The sequence below is a fragment of the Mytilus edulis genome, chromosome 14 (assembly GCF_963676685.1).
Source record: "Mytilus edulis chromosome 14, xbMytEdul2.2, whole genome shotgun sequence".
Classification (NCBI taxonomy): Eukaryota; Metazoa; Mollusca; class Bivalvia; order Mytilida; family Mytilidae; genus Mytilus; species Mytilus edulis.
Genome location: NC_092357.1, coordinates 35,664,300 through 35,690,891, shown reverse-complemented (window position 1 = coordinate 35,690,891; position 26,592 = coordinate 35,664,300). Strand labels below are relative to the sequence as shown.

The 26,592-nt window shown below is 31.6% G+C and overlaps 1 protein-coding gene across 3 annotated transcripts in view; it reads right to left on the bottom strand.

Annotated features, from left to right (window-relative positions):
* Positions 1–8,298: 8,298 nt before the first annotated feature.
* The window catches only part of LOC139502492 (uncharacterized), a 68,067-nt gene continuing 49,773 nt past the window's right edge, over positions 8,299–26,592 (bottom strand). For all 3 annotated transcript variants that reach the window (XM_071291977.1, XM_071291975.1, XM_071291976.1), the window contains exons 3-4: positions 11,963–12,054; positions 8,299–9,501 (exon numbers count right to left, since the gene is read on the bottom strand). In XM_071291977.1, the coding sequence (XP_071148078.1) occupies positions 9,452–9,501; positions 11,963–12,054 (142 nt within the window). In that variant the 3' untranslated portion in view covers positions 8,299–9,451. The remainder of the gene's footprint in view (positions 9,502–11,962; positions 12,055–26,592) is intronic.

Genomic DNA, 26,592 nt, shown 5'->3' with positions numbered 1-26,592 from the left:
GGAGCTTACATCAATAGATATAAACAATTCACCAAAGTTTCATGGACATTGGTGAAAGCCTTTTTGAGTTATTGTCCAAAGTGTTGAAAATCCCCCTTTTTTTATGAATAAAGCCCCATAAATCCAAAACTTAAAATCTGAAATTTATAAAAATTGAAAGGGAGCTTACATCAATAGATATAAACAATTCACCAAAGTTTCATGGACATTGGTGAAAGCCTTTTTGAGTTATTGTCCGAAGTGTTGAAAATCCCCCCTTTTTTATGAATAAATCCAAAACTTAAAATCTGAAATTAAAAAAAAACGAAAGGGAGCTTACGTCAATAGATATAAACAATTCACTGAAGTTTCATGGAAATTGGTGAAAGTGTTTTTGAGTTATTGTCCGAAGTGTGGACGACGGACTGACGGACGGTACGACGGACGGACGGACGGACAGAACGGACGGACGGACAGACGGACGGACGGACAACGGTATACCATAATACGTCCCGTCTAAAAGACGACGGGCGTATAAAAACGCATGGATGATCGTGACGTTACAAGCGTTTAGTCGGATAGAGTAGTTTTTCGCAAATACCACGGCAGAGGGGGGTAAAACATGCATATCCTTTTGGCAAATACCACTGCGGTGTTAAAAAATGAACGATATTCATTTGATAACAGTAAATTGGTCAAAAATACACTAGCTATCAATCAATCAAAATTCAGGATTCTTACATAAGGTGTAATTATAATTATGATCCACTTCCCATTTAGTTAAAGTGGCTTTAATTGAAGTTCAAAAACACAAGATCATTAACATTTGACTGAGGCATAACATATTATGTAGTAATTGAATTTACGTACATGAAGATAAACTCTTTGTTTGATACATTTTTTAGTTGTTTCTTAAATAAAAGAGTAACTTAAATGAATTTTCATGACATACATTTGTAGATCATTTCAATACAAACGAAGTTGTTATCCGTAATTTTACATTAAATATTCAGTGGTTACCTCTCTTTTCCTGTAAACATTTCAAATGACATTAAACAGATTTTCTAGCATAGTTTTAAAAATACAGGATAACACGTAGATAAAAGGATTAATTAAGAAGAAAATGAGAAGAAAAACATCACAAAAAATAAATACTCAAAATTAATCAAAAGAATGAACAAGCATAATTATAAGTTTATAGAGCAAATCGGCACGCCAACAAAATACTTTTTTTTTTTATCACACAATGGAGACACAATACACTTGAACCAAAAATGAATAAAAGAGAAGCATAGGACAAGATAAGAAGTGAAAATAAAAAAAATAGGTCGAAAATGACACACATTACAATGAATATTGGTACAAAGAAAAAGTAGAAGGACATTCAACTGTCAATATAAAAAAGAAGATGTGGTATGATTGCTAACAACTGTCAACAATACACTGCATATACATGTACATCATTTTTGTTCATTGACAGTCGTCTGTGTATATGTTTTGTTTGTTAAGAATACTTATAATTTTGTTATTATCTTTATCAATGTGTTTGGCGCGTTGCTTTTTCGCGAAAAAAAAAACATGTTTGGGCGACAAAACGCATGTCATTAAATGCATTTTTCGATAGGTTTCATGTTTTAGTGTCATGAAACTTTAAAGGGCAGTACTTTGGAATGAGTTAACACTGGTGTACTGTTTATAAACAAGTGAAACTGCGAGCTTCTGTTCACTGATAATACCCCCATTGCAAGTGGATAACTTTCATAGTGTAAACATATGTAAGTGTTCGGTAAACAGGAAGTTGCTGAGTAATAAATCTGAAAACGCATCACACAGTATAGCTGACATATATGAACCCTGAACCAAATTTCAGAAATCCTTGTATTGAAGTTCCTCACAAGAATGCGCTGAAAAATATTCATGGGACCGACAGACTGACGGATGGATTGACAGACAGGGGTTAAACATCTAGTATACCCCAACTTTTTTTTAAAGCGGGGGTATAATAAAATAATTACCCAACTTGTTCTGTGAAGATTCTAATTATAGTTTCAGGTTCAGGGTTCAAAATAAGAATCACACTTCTTAAATTTGATGCGCCCGAAGGACTTTTCCAGACTTACTTTCGTCAGCAAGGTTCAAAGCCGAATAATTGAAAGTCAAATATGTATGGTCCATCATACGTGTAGATCATATGTGTATATTCAGCCAGGATCATAAAATCGTTCTATATTTCTATACCTAAGTAACTACATAATATGGAGGAATGGAAAAGGGTCCCTATTTCTCACTTCCATTACTACAGTCAGTCTCCCCATCCAACTTGATTCCGTTCCATAATCTCATCCTCCTTTATCCCTGTCTACTCCTTCTTATATTATCATATGCCTTTTTTAATCATTTGACAGGATTAACGAAGTGCACCCATTTGATGTTTTCAATAGCTACATAAAATTTTGTGAAATTCAATGTTTGTTATAATGTCGTAATTTTATCTCCATAAAGAATCATAATTCTTTAATATACCAATACCTGTAGCTTTCCTATGTTGATTGCAAGTGAAGGAAATGTAGTCAAACCCTTTTTTTATTGTAAAAATATGTTCAATTGATATTTACGACGTCACTCAATATGTTCAGATACAATTAATGTCATCTAGTGCATAGCACCTATCAACCTTATTAAGTAACAACGAACAAACAAAAGAAAGAATCAGGGTATAGGTGGGGGATAGAAGAATGGTTGATTTCAACTAAACTCAAATATTCTGTAAATTAATGAACATTTCCATACCTTTCATACCAAACTGGCATTAGGTTTTGCACTCCTATTTTTTAGACGAGTGAGAGGTTAAACGTACATAAGTGTCTGTTACAATGAGGCATTCAGGGGCGGATCCAACGATTTTAAAGGGGGGGGGTCCCAACCCAGGACCAATGGGGAGGGGTCCAACTATATATCCCCATTCAAATGCATGGATCAGCCCAAAAAAAAAGGGGGTGTTCCAACCCCCGGACCCCCCCCCTCCCTTGGTCAGCCAATGGCATTAAATGAGTTTGCATAGTCTCTGAACACAATATGACAATGTTTATTTATTAACTTCACTCGTAGTAATTTACCTGCCAACATCTCGGTTACAGGATTCTCAGATTTGTTTTTAATTTCGAGGAACCTCAATTAATGATATGAAATAATAGAAATCAACCAAAAGGTCAAAGGACAACAATGATTAAATGTTATAAGTTTATTAAAACTACATCTTTTAAAAAAAATACTATTTGGTTGCGTGGGAGGAGAGTTGGTGTCGACCATTTGATATTCGGTTGAGAGGGTTCAGAAGATCAAAATAAGCCGCTTAACTGGAGATGTAGACTGCTATACAACAACTATAAAACAATCGAACAAAAATGGCCAAAAAGAAGTCTAGATGACATCGTCTATACAATAGCCATGCTGTTTTATACTTCTTGTCAATCTCAAAGTCGTCCTGAGTCTAAAAAGGACATAAAAGGTTGAACTGTTACTAGATGCTTCAAATATTCACCATCAGCACCAAGTTATTCCAAATAACAAAAAACATTAAGGTTATATTTGAAACAACCAATGATCATTAATTTATAACAAGGTTCCGAACTAGAGCATTATCGCTAGCCATTATCCATGATCCAGTCCCATTCTCCAGCTGACTGGATCGCAACCCTTGGCTAGCACAAATGGGACTAGAGAAAGGCTTATAGATAAGTGCCGATATGTAACTTTCTGATTTAATCCTTCCACTTCATCTTTTTTATATTAAATTATAAACTATACAAAGTCATATAATGTTAAAAAGAAATGTAATTTGTTTATAATTGATAACAAACACGGCTTTGTTGATTTGACTTTTTTTAACACTTTTTAGGCTTGATACCAGTTTGATATTGGAGGAAACACATGATTAACATGATTAATAACCAATAATAAAAATATTATTATGCATACACATGTGCCCTCTGCTTTCACATGCTTTGGTCAACATAAATTACAGAGTTCCAAAGTTTCCTTAAACGGATTTATGGCACTTTTTGGTCATATAGCTCGTCAAGTGGTTCTGTTCTATTTACTGCGTCCATCTCAGTACCAAAGTATGTGACAAACGACACGAATTAAAACTCATACAATATCCAATAGATTGCAGCTTGCAGACTTCGGAGTAAAACATTATGATAATCCGAGGTTTTTACCAAAGAAAGATTCGTCCTGTTCTCAAAAGGTTCATCGGAAGGTATCAAGACTTAACAGAAAAATATTCAGTGTCGACTTCACAAATAACACAGGATGGTCCTTAAAAAGGGGTTGACGTTGTTTTTTGTTTATTTGCTATGCAGTTTATCTCTTACTTGTCTTTGTTATACTGTTACTTTCTTTTTGTTCGTATGACTCTTACCTAGGTAGGTATTTATGCATCCGTGTTTTTATTTGCTTGTGACTATTCTGATCCGGAGGGTTCAGAGATGCGACGAGAATTCATTGTTTTATATTATCATTTTCATTTGTATACATTTGTAGTTATATTTTACTTTATTTGAACTTTAAAGGGAATGTGTGTACTATTAGTTAAATGGTGTGTTAGCGACTTAGTACAATATATATGTGGTCAGTTAATTCTATAAGGGATAACCCAGGCATTATAGGTAAAAAACGGTCTTCAACACGGAGCTTTGGATCACACCGACCAGAAAGCTATTAGAGGCCCAACAATTATTAGTGGTAAACAATTCAAACTGTAAAATCAAAGGTCTAATCTTTAAAGAAAAAAAAAAGGAGAAACGAGAAACACTTATGAACCACATCAACACACGACAACTACTGAATATCAGATTCATAACATGTTGCAAACAAATGTGGCGGCTTGAAACGTTTTAACTTACATACATTTGTACATGTATAATTGTGCACTTTCGATTAAAGTGTGGAATTGGAAAGGAAAGACTTTTAGTTATAAAATGGATGAATGCTCTATGATTGCCAACTCTATTAGAGTAGCATTTTTCCATGTCATCTACGTATAAAAGCAAGTGCAATAAACTTAATGAATATTCAGCAATAAACTTAATGAATATTCAATTATCACAGAACTAATACACATTTTTGTTTATGGACCAGCTGAAACACGACTCCGTATAGTTTGTCGCTGTATTGAAGTATCATTGATGGCCTCCAGCTGTTTTCTGTCTCATAGTCGGATTGTTGTTTATTTGACACATTTGTCGCTGTATTGAAGTATCATTGATGGCCTCCAGCTGTTTTCTGTCTCATAGTCGGATTGTTGTTTATTTGACACATTTGTCGCTGTATTGAAGTATCATTGATGGCCTCCAGCTGTTTTCTGTCTCATAGTCGGATTGTTGTTTATTTGACACATTTGTCGCTGTATTGAAGTATCATTGATGGCCTTCGGCTGTTTTCTGCCTCATAGTCGGATTGTTGTTTATTTGACACATTCCCCATTCCCCATTTCTATTTTCAATTTCAACTATTTTGTCCGAAATAGAAATAACAAATGTGAAACAGTAATACTATGAATTTCAGTGAAGATGCAAAGACATCGAAAAATCGCTCATATTATTAAAATAAAAATTTGCCTGTTGACATTTTTGTATGCGCACATAATCAAAACTGATTGGACTGCCTATAGTAATCCGTTTTCAGTACGTCACAAATACTAGTAGCTTCCGCTCTCTAACATTTAAACACTTCAGGGGTATCACGTACACAGAAGAAAATCCTATCTTGAAAGTCGTAGTCAAAGCAAAGTCCAGCTTACCCTTGAATTTTAGACATGTACATCTATTCACATAAAGAATTTTTGTCGAGTGTATAAAGTGGTGAACATGTAAGTTGAATGTATTCTACAAGAATCACCAGTCCTTCACTTTCATTCGATAAACCAAAATACATTTTTCATAGCTTGATATTTTTACCTATGAGCAGGAGCTATTTTGATTAATACTTTTTGACCGAGCTTGATTTGGTGTTACATCTTATAAAGTTAATCCACATTATTTTTTGCAAAGAACTCCACTCAAAATGCAAGTTGATGCTAGGGACAGTCTCAAACCTGTAGTGAGGTGAGATTGCTTTGTTTTTTTGCTCAGTGTTGATGGTCTTTGAGATGAAGGACAAATACATAATTTGTTCCTTTGCAGTTTGTGTAATTTTCGCTCTGCATATATTTGATTCTGTGTCATGGGTGGATATTTGATACCCTTTGTTTTTCTTTAAGACTACCCTTAAGTATACATGTTCAATTAATAATCCCAAAAGGCTCACTGTGATGTCTTCCACCAATATCTTCTAGCTATATGCTTAAATCAAATTGCATTTTTATTTAATGCTACGCATAAACAACCAGTCAAAAACTATCTTCAACATTTTAACTATCTATTTACAATTCTCGACATTGCATTTATCCCGAAAAAAGGATCAGATGCCACAATATAAAACAAATATTGGTTACACTATGTTTGATATCGTAACCATGTACAAGTGTGGGAAAATCGCGCATAGCAAAACATTTAAATGACTTTTTATGAAACCATTTATCACATGCAACCTTTAATATTATGCACAATTCATATAAAAAACCTTTCGTGGAAGCCAACTTTCATGTAGACTTTTCATATGTATAGCATGTATATACTTTCCATGTTAAATTACTTTTCATGCTTAGCCGTGATTGGTGTCTAGCAATTTTTCATTCTTAACCACTTTTCATTTTAGTCAACTTTCGTGTTAGCACAGTTTCATGTTTAGTCAGATGATGGTCAGCAACCTTTCATGTGTTCCCAAGGTTCACGTTAAGTTATCTTTGCGGTTTGACCACATTTCATGTTCAGCCATTATTTATGTTTAGTCAACTCTCATGTTAAGAAACCATTCATGAATAATTACATTAGATGTATGTTTCATTATAATACGTTATTCTGATTGGCTAACTAGCAATCTCGTGATATTCCTTAATCAATTGCACTACACAATGCAACTTTTCATTCATGATGACACGAGGTCCACAATAAAGTGCACAGGTAAATGAAATGCAAACTTGATAAAAGGCGTGTTTTCATGATCCTATAGGTAAAAATGTAATTATAAGTATTGAATGCTTTTTTTTGTAACTTTATAGGGTTGTAAAAGCGTTGACCGTGCGCACATTTTTAGTCTGAAGCGCTTCCGCGCTTCATACAAAATGTACTTCGGTCAACGCTTTTACACCCCAATAAATTTACAAAAAAGTGCATTCAATTCTTAATTATAAGCAACTTTCTTGTATCAACATCTTTGGCGTTTGGCCACCTTTAATGATTAGTCACCTTTGATGGTTACTAATGTAGCGACCGTTGATGCTTAGCCAAATTTTATGCTGAACCACCTTTAGTGTTGAGTCACCTTTTATGTGAGCCATATTTTATGTTTGGAAATCTTCTATGTTGAGTTATCTTTCATGTTTAGTCACCTTTAATGTTGCTGTTTAATCATATATATTTGTTAGTTAGTCATCTGTCATATTAAGCCGTTTTTAAGCTTAGCAAAATATTTAACGATGCAACCCCGGTTGTGGTGAACGTCTAGGAAGTTACTATTGTTGTCATGGTTTTCATGGTAACATTGATACTGGCAATGATATAAAGACCTTACTGTAACTTGTAGATGCATAGCAGCAATTTTTAATGTGTGTCTATACAAGAGAGTGTAAAAAAATAGTACCATTAATTGGTCATATTATCCATAACAATTTATTCTCCAACATTTATTCAAAATGGAGCTTTGGTGGTCTAGTGGACAACGCAGTTTTGTAATAGTATCACTAGCGTGTCAACACTGAGTTTGCAAGTTCAAACCCCTTAACGATCTTAAATTCTACGATTGACAGTTTTCCTACCTAATGTCGGTGGCTCTCTCCTGGTATTTCGGATCCCTCTACGAATAAAACTACACACCAAGCATGATATACTTTTTGTACATTTCCTGTTTATAAATCTTTGAAGTTTTCGAAATTAAAACTAAAGATTTTCTTATCCCAGACATAGATTACCTTAGCCGTATTTGGCACAACTTTTTGGAGTTTTGGATCCTCAATGCTCTTCAACTTTGTACTTGTTTTGGCTTTATAAATATTTGATATGAGCGTCACTGATGAGTCTTTGTAGACGAAACGCGCGTCTGACGTACTAAATTATAATCCTGATACCTTTGATAACTAAATGACTAAGAGGGTTAAGATGGCTTTTTTACCCGAACTATTAATCGACATCAACATAACATAATAAAAGCAAGTCACTGTTTTCCGGAGTTTTATACTAACTTTAATGAAAAACATTTTACAGAGATGAGCGAAAGGTTAATGAAAACATAAATACTGAAAATTGTACAAAATGAGTAAAGCAAAACTTAAATGGAATGACATTTGTTGTCTAAAACATAAGTCAATCCCTGCGATTTGTTTAATTGCCAAACCTTCATATTTTGCAAACGAAAACAACATAGTTTTTTTGCGATCAATTTTTTACTAAACTTTGAGAAATATTACTTAGGTCGAAAATAAATGACTGATATTAAAAAATCAGTTAATAAATTAATGATACGAAACTTAAATATTGAATTTATACATATTTGTTATGTTGCTACTCAGTTATTAAATTGTAAAACTGAATTACATTGTTTATAGCATTCTAAATGAAGGTTTTAAATATGACAATTATAACATTTCCATAATATCAATTTTTACTCAGAAGTTTTAACATATTCCCATAAACTCGAACACGTGGGAATATTATGTTTGTAAACACCAACGCTTTAACAAGTTATTGAATTAGCAAACTCTAATTTTGGACAATTATTTTATTTTAATGACTGTTTCTAATGTATTAAAAGATATAAATGTATATTTTGGAAATTTGATAATATTTTTTAATTACTTAATATGTGTTATGTCAGTTTATGTAAAATTGTGAATGGAAAGTGTGTTTACCTTTTTTCAAATTGTTATTACATATTTTGTAAGATTAACACGAGTGTACTTAGTAGATTGTACCTCTGTGTCAGAACACAAAATGGAATGATTTGTTCTTTTAAATATGCAAAAAATAGTTATAAGTATATTCAGCTATTACATACAGAAAAAAAAAACATACAAACAGAAGTGTACTCATTGTATCTGGGCATAACAAATACAATTTCTTATGGCTTCGTCAAATTTAAACATATAATTTGAATTTCAACATTATAGTAATGGTTTCAAATACAATTTTAATTATTAACAAAACATAAATGCATGATAGTCAAATTATATAAGTCTATGCAGTAAATTTGAAGCAAATAAATATAATTTCAGGAGATATATGCTGCCAACCAGGGCTATAAAACTGTTTATGGTGATTCAAATGAAGATATGTTAAATCCGGAATTTCTTTTCCAGATTCGTTTCATTTTTACACTACCGCATAAGCTTCCGTAAGAGTTCCTGATAACTTACTGACCCGTCATCTAAAAATAAAAATTATAATGATGAGATAAATAATTTAAGTGAGAGGTTTAGCTAAATGTAGCTATAAAATCAGGTTTAATCCACCATTTTCTACAATGGAAAAGGTATGATCCAAGTCAAGCATGTGACAGTTGTTATCCATTCATTTGATGTGATTGAGCTCTTGAATTTGATTAGGGGACTTTTCATTTTTGAATTTTCTTCGTAGTAAATAAATATAAACAACAGACAACGTATTTTTAGAAAAAGAGCCTTTATGGCCTGTTACTTCGAGAAGAACCAGTTTGACACGTATCATTGTTTTTCTAAGTTTTTCAGTAAAACAACTTATAGGAAACCAAGACACTTAGGCGAGCCGTGATCACGTAACATGTACTATGGCGACTGTGTTGATCTTCCGTTTAAGAAAGGTAGCGGAAAGGATCTGATTTAAAAATAACTTTTTGAAAAATCAATTTAATTTATTATCAATTTAGATTCTTATAAATAAAAAATTGTTTTGTAAAAATTGGCCTTATAAATGTAAAGAGAAATACTACATGCTGTCAAATCATGTTTTTGTATTTCCAATGTTTTATCTGATTTCCATTTGTATTTCTCTCTCATAGCTGGATTGTATCCTTATGATTTATTTTTTTTCATAGTAGATTTTCAAGGATTTAATTTCATCATTTGAAACCAAAAAGAATCGCTAGATGTTAAACAAAATTGAAACCTACAACCTTTCTTCCACCCTTTCCCACAAGCGATATTGATACTTAAAGTTAATTGTGAGCAATATTTGTTTTAAATTATCTGTTTTTATCATTTGTCAACCAACAAATTGAAAACGCTGTGATTTGTTTATTGGACAAACGCACCGCAATCTACTGCATGCGACATTGATTCGCCATAAATCATGTCCGTGAGCTATTAATCTCCAATCACATACAGAGTTAGCAGTAATTTCCTTTCCATATTATTTTCGTATCGACATTTTAATCACAATTGTAAGGTTAATTAGTTACCTGTTTGATCGATGATAAAAACTGACAACTGAATCGTTTCTGTTTAAAGTGAAATATGAATAAAATTTACAAAACATAACATTTCTTCCGTGTAATTAAAATTTTACATTTTCTAAGAGATCATTATGGTTTAATTCGGTTTCAATTAATAGGGCAAGCATATTGATAAAGTTTAATCCTACCACAAAGTACTAACGCTCATTAATTCATTTCATTTTAGTAGTTCAATAGGACGGTTTATAATCTTCGTAACATATCTGATCCTCCTAAAGTTATATACTATCGTTACATGTTCACGCTCATTACTTTAATTTCATTTTAGTAGTTTGATAGCACGGCTTTATTGCCTTTGAACCATTTATAATCTTTAGAACATATCTGATCCTTCTAAAGTTAAATCCTACCGTAAAATATTCACGCTCATAACTTTTATTTCATTCTAGTAGTTTAATATGACGGTTTATAACCTATTAACCATTTATAATCTTCAGAACCATACCAGATCTTTCTATATTAGCATCAATTGGGATGAGTATATTTGCCTACTTCAATAATTTCACTTTAGGCATTAAAAGATGTGTGCATTGTATTCTTCTTTGCTACCCAAAACATAAAATAGTATCTTATCGCATGGAAGATGCATAGATGTTGATGTCAGTGATGTGTAAATTATTCTTATTTCGTATACACTACTTGGCAATCCCCAATTACACGATCAACATGACATGCACTTGTAATTTCAATTTGATGCAACTGTCATATAAGTGAGAGGTTTAGCTAGCTTAAAAATTATGCAGGTTTAATCTACCATTTTCTAGATAAAATAATGCCTGTACCAAGTCAGGAATATGACAGTTGTTGGCCATTTGTTTGATGTGTTTGAACTTTTGTTTTTGCCATTTGCTTAGGGACTTTCCTTTTTGAATTTTCCTCGGAGTTCAGTATTTTTTGTGATATCACTATTTGGTAAGGAAAGCAATTAATTGTCACGTTCAGCTTAAAACACACTGTGTGTGCCACTCGCTGCGAATATACAGGGACAACAGTTCGTCTTTGACTATTTGATAACTAGTTACACCACTGGGGCGATGTCACTGCTGATGCACGTTTCGTGGACAAGGGTATCACCAGCCCAGTAGTCAGCATTTCGGTGTTGACATGAATATCAATGATATGGTCATTTAAAAAAAAATCCTGTTTACAAAACTTTGAATTGTTCGACAAACTAAGGATTTTTTTATCCTAGCTAGCATAGACTACCTTAGCCGTATTTGGTATGATTTTTTTTAAATTTTGGGTCCTCAATGCTCTTCAACTTTGTACTTGTTTGGCTTTATAACTTTATTCATCTGCACGTCACTGATGAGTCTTATGAAGACGAATCGCGCGTCTAGCGTAAATACAAATTTTCAATCCTGGTATCGATGATGAGTTTATTTTCTATAATACATACCATTGATATCAATAAATTTTCGTACTATGGCATCAGCTAACACTTCACTTTGCATAATATGTCGTACCAAATCTTCTACTGTCATTAAATCACTAAAAACAAAATAATAAAAATTAAATAAATAGTCATACCAAATCTTCTTTTTCTATCTAAGTATTAGGCGATACAAACCAGGTTCAATCCATCTTTATCTACATTTGAAAATTCCTGTACCAAGTCCGGAATATGACTGTTGTTGCCCATTCGTTTGATGTGTTTTATGATTTGATTTTGCCATTTGAGTAGGGACTTTTCGTTTTTAATTTTCCTCGGATTCAGTATTTTAGGGATTTTACTTTTTTTTACCTTTGAATTGCCTACAAAAGCGGGTAAACATTTAAAGTATTTCAAGAAATAACTGACCACATACATTGTTTGGGTTTTATCTTTCCGATCTTGTTCCTATAAATGTTTCATTGGTGAGAAAGACATGTTGCATTTCTATGATACAATCTTTTATTTTTATTTCGTCTTTAATTTAGAAGTTGAGAAAAATTTGTCATTCGAAAGCAATTATACTCAGTAGAAAATGTTTCTAACCAAATTGATAGTTGTTGAAGGCCGTACGGTGACATATAGCTGTTAACAAGTGTGTCATTTATATATACATACTTAAAATGAATCATATATGAGTCACATATGAAATAAAACTTGTAGATTTATTGTAGTATTAGTCGATTTCAAGGCGAAGAGCTACAGTTCATTTAGAAAATTGAGACAAGCCTTTGGAATAATTCAGCCATTTCGTCATGAAATATTTATAACAATTAAATATTAATAACCAATATTGCTATTAGATTCTCAGCATGGGTAAATTTTATTACATATTAATTCCAATCAAAAATAGAAAATGAAAATAATATGCAGATTTGTAAAGATCTACCTTTTGATATAGAATCATTTCGAAAACCTCAAATATATTTCTATTTTTCTCTGTGTAAAATAAATACATGAAAATTTTCAAATAGAAGCTGAATAATTCAACCCGTTTTTATCTTCTGTTTTTATGTGATTCTCATAACATGTTGCAGTTATGTACAAAATATGCTAAGTAGATTATCAAACGATGTAAATCAAAACATAACACACAAACGAAATAAATTATAAATAACAAAAAGTAATATCACAAAAATGCTGAATTTCGAGGAAAATTGAAAACGGAAAGTGCATAACCAATGGCAAAATCAAATAATAAAAAACTTCAAACGAATGGGCAACAACTGTCATATTTCTAACTATATAAACTACTTCAATTTAGAACTTATATAAAACTATCCTTTCCCTTACAATATGAATGATTTTGATGTCATCGTTCATTTAAACTAACCAACAAGTTTGCAAAAATGAAACTTACTGCAAAAGAAAAAAGATAATATGACCATTTTGTGACAGAATTTACTTGTCCATGAGTTTGCCTTTAATATTGGTGCATAGTGTACTTATTTCAGACTTGCAGAAATTCGTGGTCTGAATATCTCTCATATTGAACCAACTATCTGGGAATTCACCTATTGTTTTCGACTTTCATAGAGATAACTATTACACTCCTATAACAGATAACAGATAGAACGCAACCCATTCTCTTGCATCCAAATATAATTAACTACGTGTTGAGATGTCTAGAAGTGAACATCAATACATAGGTTTAATTCCAATGTACAGAATGAAACAATATAGAGCCACTAAGGACATCATTATAAAAACACATTGCTTAATCTACTTCTTTGTTCAAGCCTTTCAAAAATGACATATAAAAGCAATCAACGACAACCAAACAATGGATGTTACATATTAGTGGAAAGTGAACTAGTAAGAGTTGAATTCAAGTATCATACTAAAAAGTAAAATCACAAAAATACTGAACTCAGAGGAAAATCAATTCGGAAAGTCCATAATCACATGGCAAAATCAAATAACAAAACGCATCAAAACGAATGGACAAGAACTGTCATATTCCTGACTTGGTACAGGCATTTTCAAATGTAGAAAATGGTGGATTGAACCTGGTTTTATAGCTAGCTAAACCTCTCACTTGTACTAACTTATCATTACTAAAAATGAATAATATTGGTGATAACAATCATAATATTTAACGGTAGCATCAATTTAGATATAACGTTCTAGAAATAATAGTGCCAAAGTTACAAAATGTTTGAAAAATCATATTTGAAGCCGTCAAGTGTATTTTGCTGTCCTCTACAACAAAAGCAACAGTAGTATACCGCTGTTCGATAGTCATAAATCGATTGAGAGAAAACAAATCCGGGTCACACAGTATTTTATCAGACCCCTGTAGTAGAATGATGAATGCGCCTTTTTTCAAGGGCCTTATTTCTAAATATTTCTGAACTATAAAATTATACCATTTACTTGAGTACATGGAAAACGTGGTATATTTTTTATTAGTAATTTTTAACGTAAAAATATAGATTTTAATAGAAATTAAGAATAAGTTATTCAAGAGAAGATGCTTAAACCACGACTTCATAGATACACTATAAATAAATTTCTAATTTTAACCAATCTTAACCACAGCGGCAGCCAAGCACTAGCCACACTTTTTTTTAATTATGTTAATTCTAAGATAAAACCGCTTTTTTACAGTCTAGCGATATTTTGAACTCAGTCCTTTTTTGAGTCAAGCGGGCTTTGTTTTGACTTTTAAATACTTGCGTTAAAACACTCATCTGTATAACAATTTAGCGATACAAAATGTTTACGCCACCGCTTTAACCGAAACAAATACTTATTTCCAATTACAAAAATGAATTAAAGAACTAAAGCTGTTAAATAATTTTTCAGGTGTCAACATATTATGAAGCTCTTAACCTATTGTAATCATATTAAAACAGAGTATAACATTCCAACAACTTAATATTACCCTGGAGATTTCATAAAGAGATTCTGACATGATTAACAGGCGATTGTTTTCAGAATCTCAATCATCGCGCGCTGCTAAGGATAAAGCCAATAAAGATAATATTATAACAAAACATCCCAGTGATCAGTTTATGACTTAAAGCGTACAAATGATCAGATAAAAGCGTCCAACTGATCAATTTTATGACTTTCCGATAGAGATTGACACAATGTAATGAAACGATTATTTAGTTAATGTCGTTTATGATAGTAAGAAAATGTAACAGTAAACAAAATAGTTATTCGATATGTGGGAGATGAGGCAGGAAACCATATAAGAAATACATATATTCTAACAACATCTCAGAACAAACAAAAATAACTTTTTGATATGTGGGAGAAATGGGATGATATGATATAGAAAAAAACTTGATGAGGGTTTTTTTCTTATTCCAACCGCACCACACAATGTGTTTCCCAAAAAATAATGTCATCGTACCAAGTCGTAAGCAAGTGCTTGTGTACGTAGTAATTGATTCATGTAGTCCAAATGGGTTTTTTGGTCAGATAATATATCGAATACAAATTATAGGGTTAAAGTTAATTAGGTATATCAAGCTTTAAATTCGATGAAGTCAAACTGATAGAAATAATGAATAGACACTTTCATTGTTATTCATTCTTTTGGTGTGTTTGAGCTGATTTTGCCATTTGATTACGAATTTTCCGTTTTGAATTTTCCTCAAAATGTTGGTATTTTTGTTGTTTTACTTGTTGTTTTCAAAGATAGGTACTCGACACCAGATTCTTCATATAATAGAGAGACAGTGAAAAACAAAAACAAAGTTAAAAAATTACCATTGGTATTCCAGTGTGGTTGTTGAATTACTCTGTTTGAATATGTTGCAATAGGCGTATTGATTATAGTATACTATAATTGCTTTCAATGAAGATATTCAGCTTTTTTGTTTAATATAAAGCAGTGCATATTGTTAGAAAGCATGATTATTTTCTGATGATAAATTTCATACTTAGACTGATTATCAGGTGGAGAACTTGGGTTCAATCCTTGTTTTTGTTGTGTTCATATTGCCTTATGTTTAGTTACTTGTATAATTATCTGGTAACAGTTATTTTTATGGGTTTAGTTTTCATTTGACCAAGTTATTTTCAGTTTCTTCACCGAACTTTGTTGATTGCACCTTTTTCGTAGTGTTAACCAGTTATGAGTTGAATATTACAAAATCAGGACGCGTTAGGGGTAAGGGTTAGTTTTACATCTAGTCATCTTTTCTTCGTTATTGGTTAATGCTTCATCCTGAAAACGAACACTGTGAACGGACTGATTACACTACCACGAATATGGCGCACCTATCAACTCAAACGATATTCATTATCCCCCTTTTATTCTTTTTTAAGACTTTTAATTTAACCATACCAACCGCAGATATATTTTGTAAAAATAATTAATACTCGCTTAGTTAACATTCACTTAAATTTCAATCTAAACTATGATGGAATTTTATGTAAATGCCAAAGTAATTGTTAATGTCAAATACTACAACCGAGAAGTATCTAATTCCATCACGTCTTAGTTGGCTAAATAAACATTTTTGATTGAAAACTCAATTCGAGGTTTACAATTCATCAAATCACATCATACATCATGATCACATTCAACAAGAAGCTTGATTTTGACGCCCTTGTGACCAAACATGGATAACCATACCCAATCAATAAACGTTACAATGACCGTGATGAAAACGAAATGAAGACAATGACGGAGGAGACTTGTTACTGTCAGTGTACCCTAGAGATCACATCCGGTGATAAACAAAACAAAATGTACAAGTTTCATCCCCCACTAATAGATATTGAGCTTAATTTCCACATTATTTAATAAATATGTTCGAAATTTGATGATGACATGTTTTTCGTCACAGAATTAACTATTAATCCCAACGTATTCAATGAGTCAATTTATTCCCCACCACACTTCAGTGAACCCAGTTTGGTTTATTTAATGTACAAAAATATTTCAAGAAGACGCGCTAATGGACAGTTATTGATGAAATGGAAATGGAAATTAAAGCTGATGATGTGAAACTATAAAACTAGAAAAACTGCCGTTGTTACAAGCGATTGGTATTTTTTTTTTAAATGAATACGAAATAAAATATAAATGCAAGGCTTTTAAAACCCTAAAGAGAATCCTACTATAATTAATGTATTATTTGCTGTATTTCTATTTTCTATGTATTATCATTGTTTTTTTTATGTTATTTTCAGTGGTGAATGGATTGTTGCATTTATAAACTTAAACAATTTGTGGGAAGTAGTTGTGTCTTTAAATTTCAATCGGCAATACAACGATAAATTATGTCTCAATAGAGATTTTCCATGTATTATTCCCTGAATTAAATGCACTTGTAATTAATAATATAATACTTTACTATTGGCACATAATGCCTTATATCATTGTGATATCATCTTTGTTAATACAAAGTGAGAAAATACATAGTTTGTTATAGTATTGTACGGTGCAATCAGCAAATGCATAATAAAATATTTCTCGCCATCTCTTTGTACTTTTATACCCTACCGTTCAGAAATTTTCATATTTTATCAAATAAATTAAAAATGTATTCACGTCAACAATTTAAACATATGACGATTTCTATTTCTGCAAGGGACATTAAAATGTTATCCTGATTATGCACTCTTAGAATCTAAAGAAATATTGGTAATCTAACACTTAGAACCTAATGAAAAAATGAAAATATCCTCTCCGCGCAAGGTCTGCTTTTCAACAAATCACAATGTTTCTATATAATGTTAAAAATAGTACTGAAATAGTGAATTATCTTCTTCATTTAGTTCAGTTTTGTTACAAGTTATGGGACTTTAAATAAAATGATGCGAGGTCACCCTAACTGTTTTAAAATTTGAAGTAAGCTATTGCAAGTTATTAAAATGGGTGTTTGAAAGACAACTTTGGAGTTTAGTATGGCGTTCATTATCACTGAACTAGTATATATATTGGTGTAGGGGCCAGCTGAAGGACGCCTTCGGGTGCGGGAATTTCTCGCTGCATTGAAGACCTGTTGGTGACCTTCTACTGTTGTCTGTTCTATGGTCAGGTTGTTGTCTCCTTGGCACATTCCCCATTTCCATTCTCAATTTTAACTTTATCTATGTAAGCAATAAGATAAAGGATTCAATGAGAGACGAAAGCAGAGCATGGACTTTGGTGTGTTGAAATTCTAATCTGCTAATGTAATTCAGTATACTCGTATTTGCTATAACATATTGCCATTTGTTTATGGTTAAAATCAAAGGCCCGAAAATAAGATCTACTGACAAAAATGAAAATATTGGTAATCGTTTACAATATCCTAGTAAGTGCTTACCAGATATCACCTCATTGTGTTACATTTCTATGAACATGCTCAAAGTTCAAAGGGGGAAAATAGAAAAAGATTAATAAATATTGACACAAAACATAACGAGTGAATTAAATTAAATCTCATATCAACAATTATCATATTGATGTAAAATATTTAATTAAATGTCAGAAACAGTTATTTTCTTTTCAACTAAATACAGAAATTTTGTAAAACAAATATGGGGGAGGACATAAATGTTTTGTTAAACGATTTATCTTTTTTTCTTTTGAAGTAAAACAAAATGGAATACTATTAAATGATATTTTTTAAACCGTTAAATAAATAGATAAAATGTCACGGCACCAAGTTAACAATGAGTATGCTAACTAGAGAACAAAATCAATTTGAAAAGTTTCTGAATATACAAATTATAAAAGATTATCTGTAACCACTTTAAAATAACCTTTAAAAATTCGATGACCAGGAAAATCAAAACGTAGAGAAAAAATTGAGCAAAAAATTGTAATGAAATTACTGTCTACTTTTTATGTGTCTATGCCAACTCACCAGCGATACCAGGCTTTTACTTTTGTATGCCAGATGCGCGGTTTTCCATCAAAAAATTCATCAGTGACGACGTTTGTAACAAAAAAGGTAATAGTCAAAATCAAGTGCGAAATTGAAGTGCATTTAAGACATATAAATTCCCAAAGTTTTTTTCCAAATACAGCTAAGGTAATCTATTCATAGAGTGCAAAGGAGATGATGTGTATATGTCAATGAGATAGCAAAAGTGCCAAAAAATAACAAGAATTCTAATGGTCATTTTACGGTTCTCAACAATAGACGGATTTTGAATTTTACTGCTTTAAACTTTAAATATCTTATAGAAAGATAACAAAACGAATATAATCAACGGAGGATTCCAAGGCCTTCCCTGTCATAATGCAAATTGTCATTTTCAATTTTGAGTTAGTTCTGTAGAATTGATTGCCGTTTATGAATGTTTGATAATTTTGATTATATTTATAAAAAATAATTCAAAATATAGAACTGGTTCTAACATGCTGATAAAAGTTCACAGCTGTCAAAGAACCAAACACAACATAATCTCAAAACAGTGCGACTGATATTGCAAAGAAAGGTTTGCATAAACAGTCAAGTGAAAAAGAATAATGTATATTATATTCATTACTGTTTAAAGTATTTTAGGTTGGTCTTGATGGCTGATACCAATATTCTTTTAACCGTTACCGTAATTTTTTTCAACCGTTACCGTACATTTTTTTCTTTATACGGATATATTTTCATGCAATCAATATGTATGGTACAGTCTAGTATAATGCATTGCCAATATCCAGTTTTTAGGTCTATAGTAAACAATAAGATAGTTATCAATCTTTTTAAAGGTCTTTAACAGTGAACAAATCCTCATTCAAATGTCGAGTTGTATTTCACGATGAAGCCATGACACAAACGAATTCACAGTTATGCAATGAAGTTATAAAGAACCCTATTATATCAGTCAATACGGTAATAGGTAAATTTGGTGTAAATTGACCGTGAAGAATTGTTACGATTTTCAGAAATCAGTTGATCATGTGGTAATTGAATAAATTAGATTTCATTCTCAAATCAGAGAAAGGGAAGATGTTGACAATAGTATTACAAATTGATTAAAGGATGGTATGCAATATGCGTTATTTTCTAGGGAAAAATGTTTAAATTTATGTACACGATTTTGTAATGATATATGATAATGTAGGATGAAGTTACTAAAATACACAGAACAAGGAAATACATGCCAGTAAATACATATCTGTAACATTAGCTCCATATCCATTTGTTAATTATTTGTACATGTATATCATCATTTAATATGATTAAAGTTCAGCAATAAATGAATTTATACATAGTGAATGATTGGTATATCAAAACCTACATATTGTAATTTAGATACCAGGTTTAAACCACCACTGTTTTTTTTAAATTGCCTATACTTAATCCATTATCCTTGAAAATTTGTTATACTATTTTTATTTGCTGATTACTCTATAATAATTAAAATTTCAGAGAACACATAATTGTGGTTTGATGTTATCTATAGAAACTGATTGTTTTTAAAGAATAAATAAAAATGAAAAAAAAAAAAAAAAAAGTAGTTGGAAGTTCACACAAACGGCACTAACTAAGAATCAAGGAGAACAGTAAAATAGACAAATAAATGGATTCAAAATTGATTTACACCAAGTATTTTGGCATCGCATGTATATGTTTCTCATACATTATTGAAAAGCAGCTGATATGATGTTTATGGTTACAGTATGTTTTTTTTAGGAATAACATTTAAATTGTGAGCTCGTGATCAAAGTTTTGATAGCCAAATATATAAAATTTGAGAACATACACATCGGAAGGCGCAATTATGATACACAAAACCTAGTTCAAATAAAATTAACGGTACCAATTTTCTTGCACCAGATGCGCATTTCGACAATACATGTCTCTTCAGTGATGCTCGTGGCCACAATATTTGAAATCCAAAGCTTATATAAAAGATGAAGAGCTATAATCCAAAAGGTCCAAAAGGTATAGCCAAATCCGTGAAAGGAATCAGAGCTTTGCATGAGGGAGATACATTCCTTAATTTATAATAATTTCTTATATTTTGTAGCAGCAAATTTTAATAACACAAAAAATCCGTATTTTCATGCTAGTACCGAAGTACTGGCTACTGGGCTGGTGATACCCTCGGGGACTAATAGTCTACCAGCAGAGGCACTTTGAATGAGTCAGTTACATAAGTAGATTGTGTTTACATATTTTTTTGGAAAAAATAATTTGCCAAACATATATTATCTCAATCACGGCAATATATTTTCAATGTAAACTTGGCGAAGAATACACTAGCAACAATATCAACCAAGGTGTCGGAAAACAATCATATATATCTAAACGCTGTAAAACAAATATTTTGTTCCGCGTTTTAGCGATATAATATAAAAAAAAAAATACGTTTAGAAGAGCTTATTTTGGACGTTGAGTTGATTCATTTGTGAAACTATCAAGAACGTGGGGTTGGAACTCAAAGCTATGCCTTGCTTCAAAAGGGCTTGCATCTGGTCTAAAAGTTATTATTTTTCTAATTGTATATTCAGTATCACAGTATTACAGTCTTTGATAATTGCCCATTAACGCAAACATCAATTTGTCTGCATGCTTAATAACAACACATTAACAATCTCTTTTGACCATGTGTATGCATAGATTTTAAAAGGATAACAGTATACTACGTCTCGTCTAGGAGTTCAGTATCGAAAATGTCAAAGTCATATCGTAGACAAATTGTAGACAGTACTTGAAGAGATAAGAAGATTCAAGGGTCAAGATGTAGTATCATACGTTAAAAATTCCAGACTTAATTGCTTCATGTATGACTTTTTTTTCAAAAAAGGGCTCACAATAAATTATAACTAATTCTGATATAAATTAGGTTATAAATTAACTATACCACTGAGTAAAGTATAGCACTATAATTCTCAACCAAAGACAGTTGAGGCGTCAACATAAAACTCGAGCATAATGAACGTTTCAATTATATGGAGAGTTTAAATTCTTCAACCTGCATACGAACAATTGATGGAATCGGATATTGTTATGCTGTTATGTCTAGTTATATTTCGAACGACAATTGTGAACGTTCTATAAACGTCATCTCACATGGACGCCTTTTTCGGGATGTCAGAAAAGGCAAAACAAATAACACTTTGATTGAATTCTAACCGATAAAGTACTCAAAACCAGACAAAACACGCGGATTTGAATACTACAATTTATTTAATATTCATTAAATCAATAAAAGCTGTACTTTTAAATTCGGAATTAGAAATAAATTCTCATGAAGTTCCTAAGTTGACATGTGCGCATGTATTTGTCAATTTGACAATTTTATCTATAAAAAACGGGTTAATGGGAATTTAAATTTTAATACATTTATTAATATTAAATTGTTAGTAATATGAAAAGTACTTGTTTCAAATATAATCATTAAACAAGTAAATCCCTTGGGTAAAATTACAATCATACAACCACTTGGTCGATGCTACTGCTGTTGGATATTTATTTCCCCGAGGGTATCACTAACCAAGTACTAAGCACTTCTGTGTTGACTTGAGTTATCATTGATATGTTTATAATAATAAATTAACTGTTAACAAAACTTTTCAAATTGTGAAATACTAAGGCTTTTCTTCCTCAGGAATAGATGACCTTAGCTGTATTTGGCAAAACGTTTAGGAATATTTGGTCCTCAATGCTCTTCAACTTCGTAATTTATTCGGCCTTTTAAACATTTTTGGATACGAGCGTCACTTATGAGTCTTTTGTAGACGAGACGCGCGTCTGGCGTATATATAAAATTTCAACCTTAATATCTATGATGAGTTTATTTACAATTATTCAGTCCATTAATTGTGTTTGTCCATCTCTTTTTATCTCTGATGGTCAATTTCGAATTAATTTTTCGCAACCACTCTAAGTATTCAATTGTCAATGCATTAAACACATCTATCAATCGTTGTTTTTAATACTTTCGGAAAATATTCAATGTGCTCCTTGTTACTATAAAGATTCAAACATCCAGTTTTTAAGAAATTGAAATCCGAGCGTTTAAGGGGGTACCCATCACTTTGATTCAAATAGATTTGGCTCGTTTGTTTTTCTTCAAATTTGGAAAAAATATTGAGTAATGACCTTTGATACTTCAAATGAGACTTTTGAAAGTGGCGTATTTTAGAAACATATTCCTCTTTTTGTAAAAAACAAATCGGTTAAGATATGATTTCTACTACACTTTTGTACGTCTAGACAAGCTTTGCATTATCTAACATGTAAATTTCTCGAAAATGATATCTCAGTCCAATGGATTTTTATATTGAAATGAATTTGAATTTAACAAATACAGGAATGCACCATTAAAGTTGATTCTTGAATTTCACATACAAATGTGATTTTCTATGCACACAGAGGAAAGTCATGAATTCGAAAAAAAGATATCAATATGTAGTGTTACGTCAATATTACAAAGTTTGTTCATACAAAATTAGAAGGTTATGAGGAACAATATTAATAGATTCAAAATCAGGAATAATCACAAAACTTAATTGTATGATTTCGTTGATTGGGTCATTACCCATATCATAAGCAGTAAAACAGAATATGACATGACAATTGTATTATATCATAATACAGATAAAATTGAGAATGGAAATGGGGAATGTGCCAAAGAGTCAACAACCCGACCATAAAAAAAAAACAAAAAACAAAACAACAGCAGAAGGTCACCAACAGGTCTTCAATGTAGCGAAAAATTCCCGCACCCGGAGGCGTCCTTCAGCTGGCCCCTAAACAAATATATACTAGTTCAGTGATAATGAACGCCATACTAATTTCCAAATTGTACACAAGAAACTAAAATTAAAATACTAACAAAGGTATTGACTTTGATGATTTGGAAAACAATCTTACTAAACGACAAATAAATCATCAAAATTACAAGTCTTTAATGTAAGACGCATGTTTCGACTAAATAAGGCTCATCAGTGACGATCAAACCAAAACAGTATGAAGCCAAATGAAATTCGATTAAGAACAGCATTCAAAACTATAAATGATTTAAAAAAAAGTCAAATAAGGCTATAACCTGTATATCATGGGATAGAAAATTCTAAGTGTTTATAATAGTTTAGCATCACCTTTAAAAGGAAAATGAGCATTACGACAATTGAAAGAATAAAAGTAGCACACAATTGTAATTCATAATAGCATTGCTATTTAAGGAATGATTGTAATAATGTTTCTGTCTGTGAAGATATAACATCAAAAATGTGGTGCACACTTAATAACGCGCGTAGCTTTGGAAATCTTATAATTTAATTCTAAATTCCATTTTAAACTGGAGTAAACCATGAAAAAAACGTTGATATCGTCACTGTCACATGGTAAAATTATGTCTTTTAGCTGATTAACAAAACAACGTTAGCCAATTGGAAGACGCGTTACACAATTAACAAACACCTTAAATACGTCAGTCTTCTGTAGCATACCACATCTTCTTTTTTTTATAAAAACTGGTAGAAATGGGGTGTCTGATTCATACTGGATTACTCTCAACTTCACGATTACTTTTCAGTCAATTCGGTACCGTTCATTACCTATTTAGACAATTCAGTATACTGTTGATAATTACAGATAGAAATAGACCTTATGCAAGTGCTTGTATATTGGTATATCTATAGATAAAGAAAGGCAACAGTAGTATACCGCTGTTCGAAAATCATAAATCAAAAGAAAAAAAAAATAATCCGGGTTACAAACTTAAACTGAGGGAAACGCATTAAATATAACAGGAGAACAACGACATAACAGTAAAATGTAACACATAAGAAACGAACTAAGCATTAGAGAAAATTCGATGAGAATTACAAATATAACATCAAAACTAAATACATGAATTTGGGATAGAAAAGTACCGTGACATGTCTTATAGTAATGTGAATTCACACTCAAATATAAAAGGAAACAAACGTCACAACAGAAACACAACGTTAAAATGTAACACACACAGAAACGAACTATACTATAACAATGGCCATATTCCTGACATGGTACAGGACATTTTTTTTTAAAGAAAAAAATGGTGAGTTGAACCTGGTTTTGTGGCATGCAAAACCTTCCGCTTTAATGGCAATGTTAAATATAACATTACAATGACAACATAACATCACAGGACTACAATACAAATAAATGGGAGAACATATTGGACAAAGAAAAACACGAATAATAGCTAACAATATGCACTAGGGTTAAAAATTTAATACGCCAGAAGTGCGCTTTGTTCACACAAGACTAACCAGTGACACCTAGATACAAAAGTTCGAAAGCCAAAACAAGTACAGAGTTGAACAGTTAGCTTATAGGACTTTGATTGATTTTCAAACATTTTGTGGTTGATTTTGGAACAAACAAATACAACACAAGAGTTACATTTTGTAAGGATCTTATAACCCGCCATTTTTTTCTTTAAAAATGTCCTGTACCAAGTCAGGAATACGGCCATTGTTATATTATAGTTCGTTTCTGTATGTGTTACATTTTAACGTTGCGTCGTTTCTTTTCTCTTATTTTTGAGTGTAAATTCACATTGCGATAAGACGTGTCACGGTACTTGTCTATCCCAAATTCATGTATTTTGTTTTGATGTTATATTTGTTATTCTCGTTGGATTTTGTCTGATGCTTGGTCCGTTTCTGTGTGTGTTACATTGTAGTGTTGTTTCTTTGTTCTCCTCTTATATTTATGCGTTTCCCTCAGTTTTAGTTTGTTACCCCGATTTTGTTTTTTGTCCATGGATTTATGAGTTTGAACAGCGGTATACTACTGTTGCCTTCATTTATAACAGTTCAATGTTCAAACAGTAACAGGTTTTCCATTGGGATATTTTCAATCCCAAATAGGACATCAGATGTATTGACTGATAAGCATAAGGTCGATTTCTATCAGACGCAGCCCTACTACTACAGATCTTTATTTCGCATATTTTTACTGGAATTTAGCACATGACTCTTAAATAATTGGTGCAATCATAAAAAAAGGTTAAGCCAAACAAACAAATAGCAGAACATACATATCTCTAAATAAGAAACACAAAAACAAAGGCTGAAAAACGCCAAAAACGTTTCATACGTTTAAAGCGGTTTTTTGTGGATTTACTTACATTTTGATTGCTCGAAACCGAATATTTAGAAGCCAAGGATGTATAAGAACTGTTACTATTGAAAGGTTATATGATAAGAAAAGGACATAACAAACTGAATGCAAAAATATCATAAAAAGCTATCATATAAGTATCATAGTAGTTTAAAGGTTACATTTGTAAATATAAGAGTAATGGCATTCATAGTATACTGATAACGTTTGTAACAGAAGACCCATCAACCTTCAAGTTTCTGATTTCTTTAATAAAAACATATCTGAATTTCCTTAAGATATATATTCATTTCTATTAAGATCCATTTTAAAAGTAATTAAGAAGAAGCTTGTTTATACCGATTTTAACATTTTTAATGAAAAATAGTTTGTACTTTAGGATATTTTTGTTCCTCGTTGTAGTATATGGTAGAATAAGACAGTTGTTCATTATATAAACTTGTAATACAATATGCTTGGCATAATAAAGAACAAGTTCATATTAAAGCAACGTGACAACTCAATTTTCATCTCGATTTAAAAATTATTATATAATGTTCATCTTAATCCATACCTGTACTTCCATTTCTAGAAGCCTGA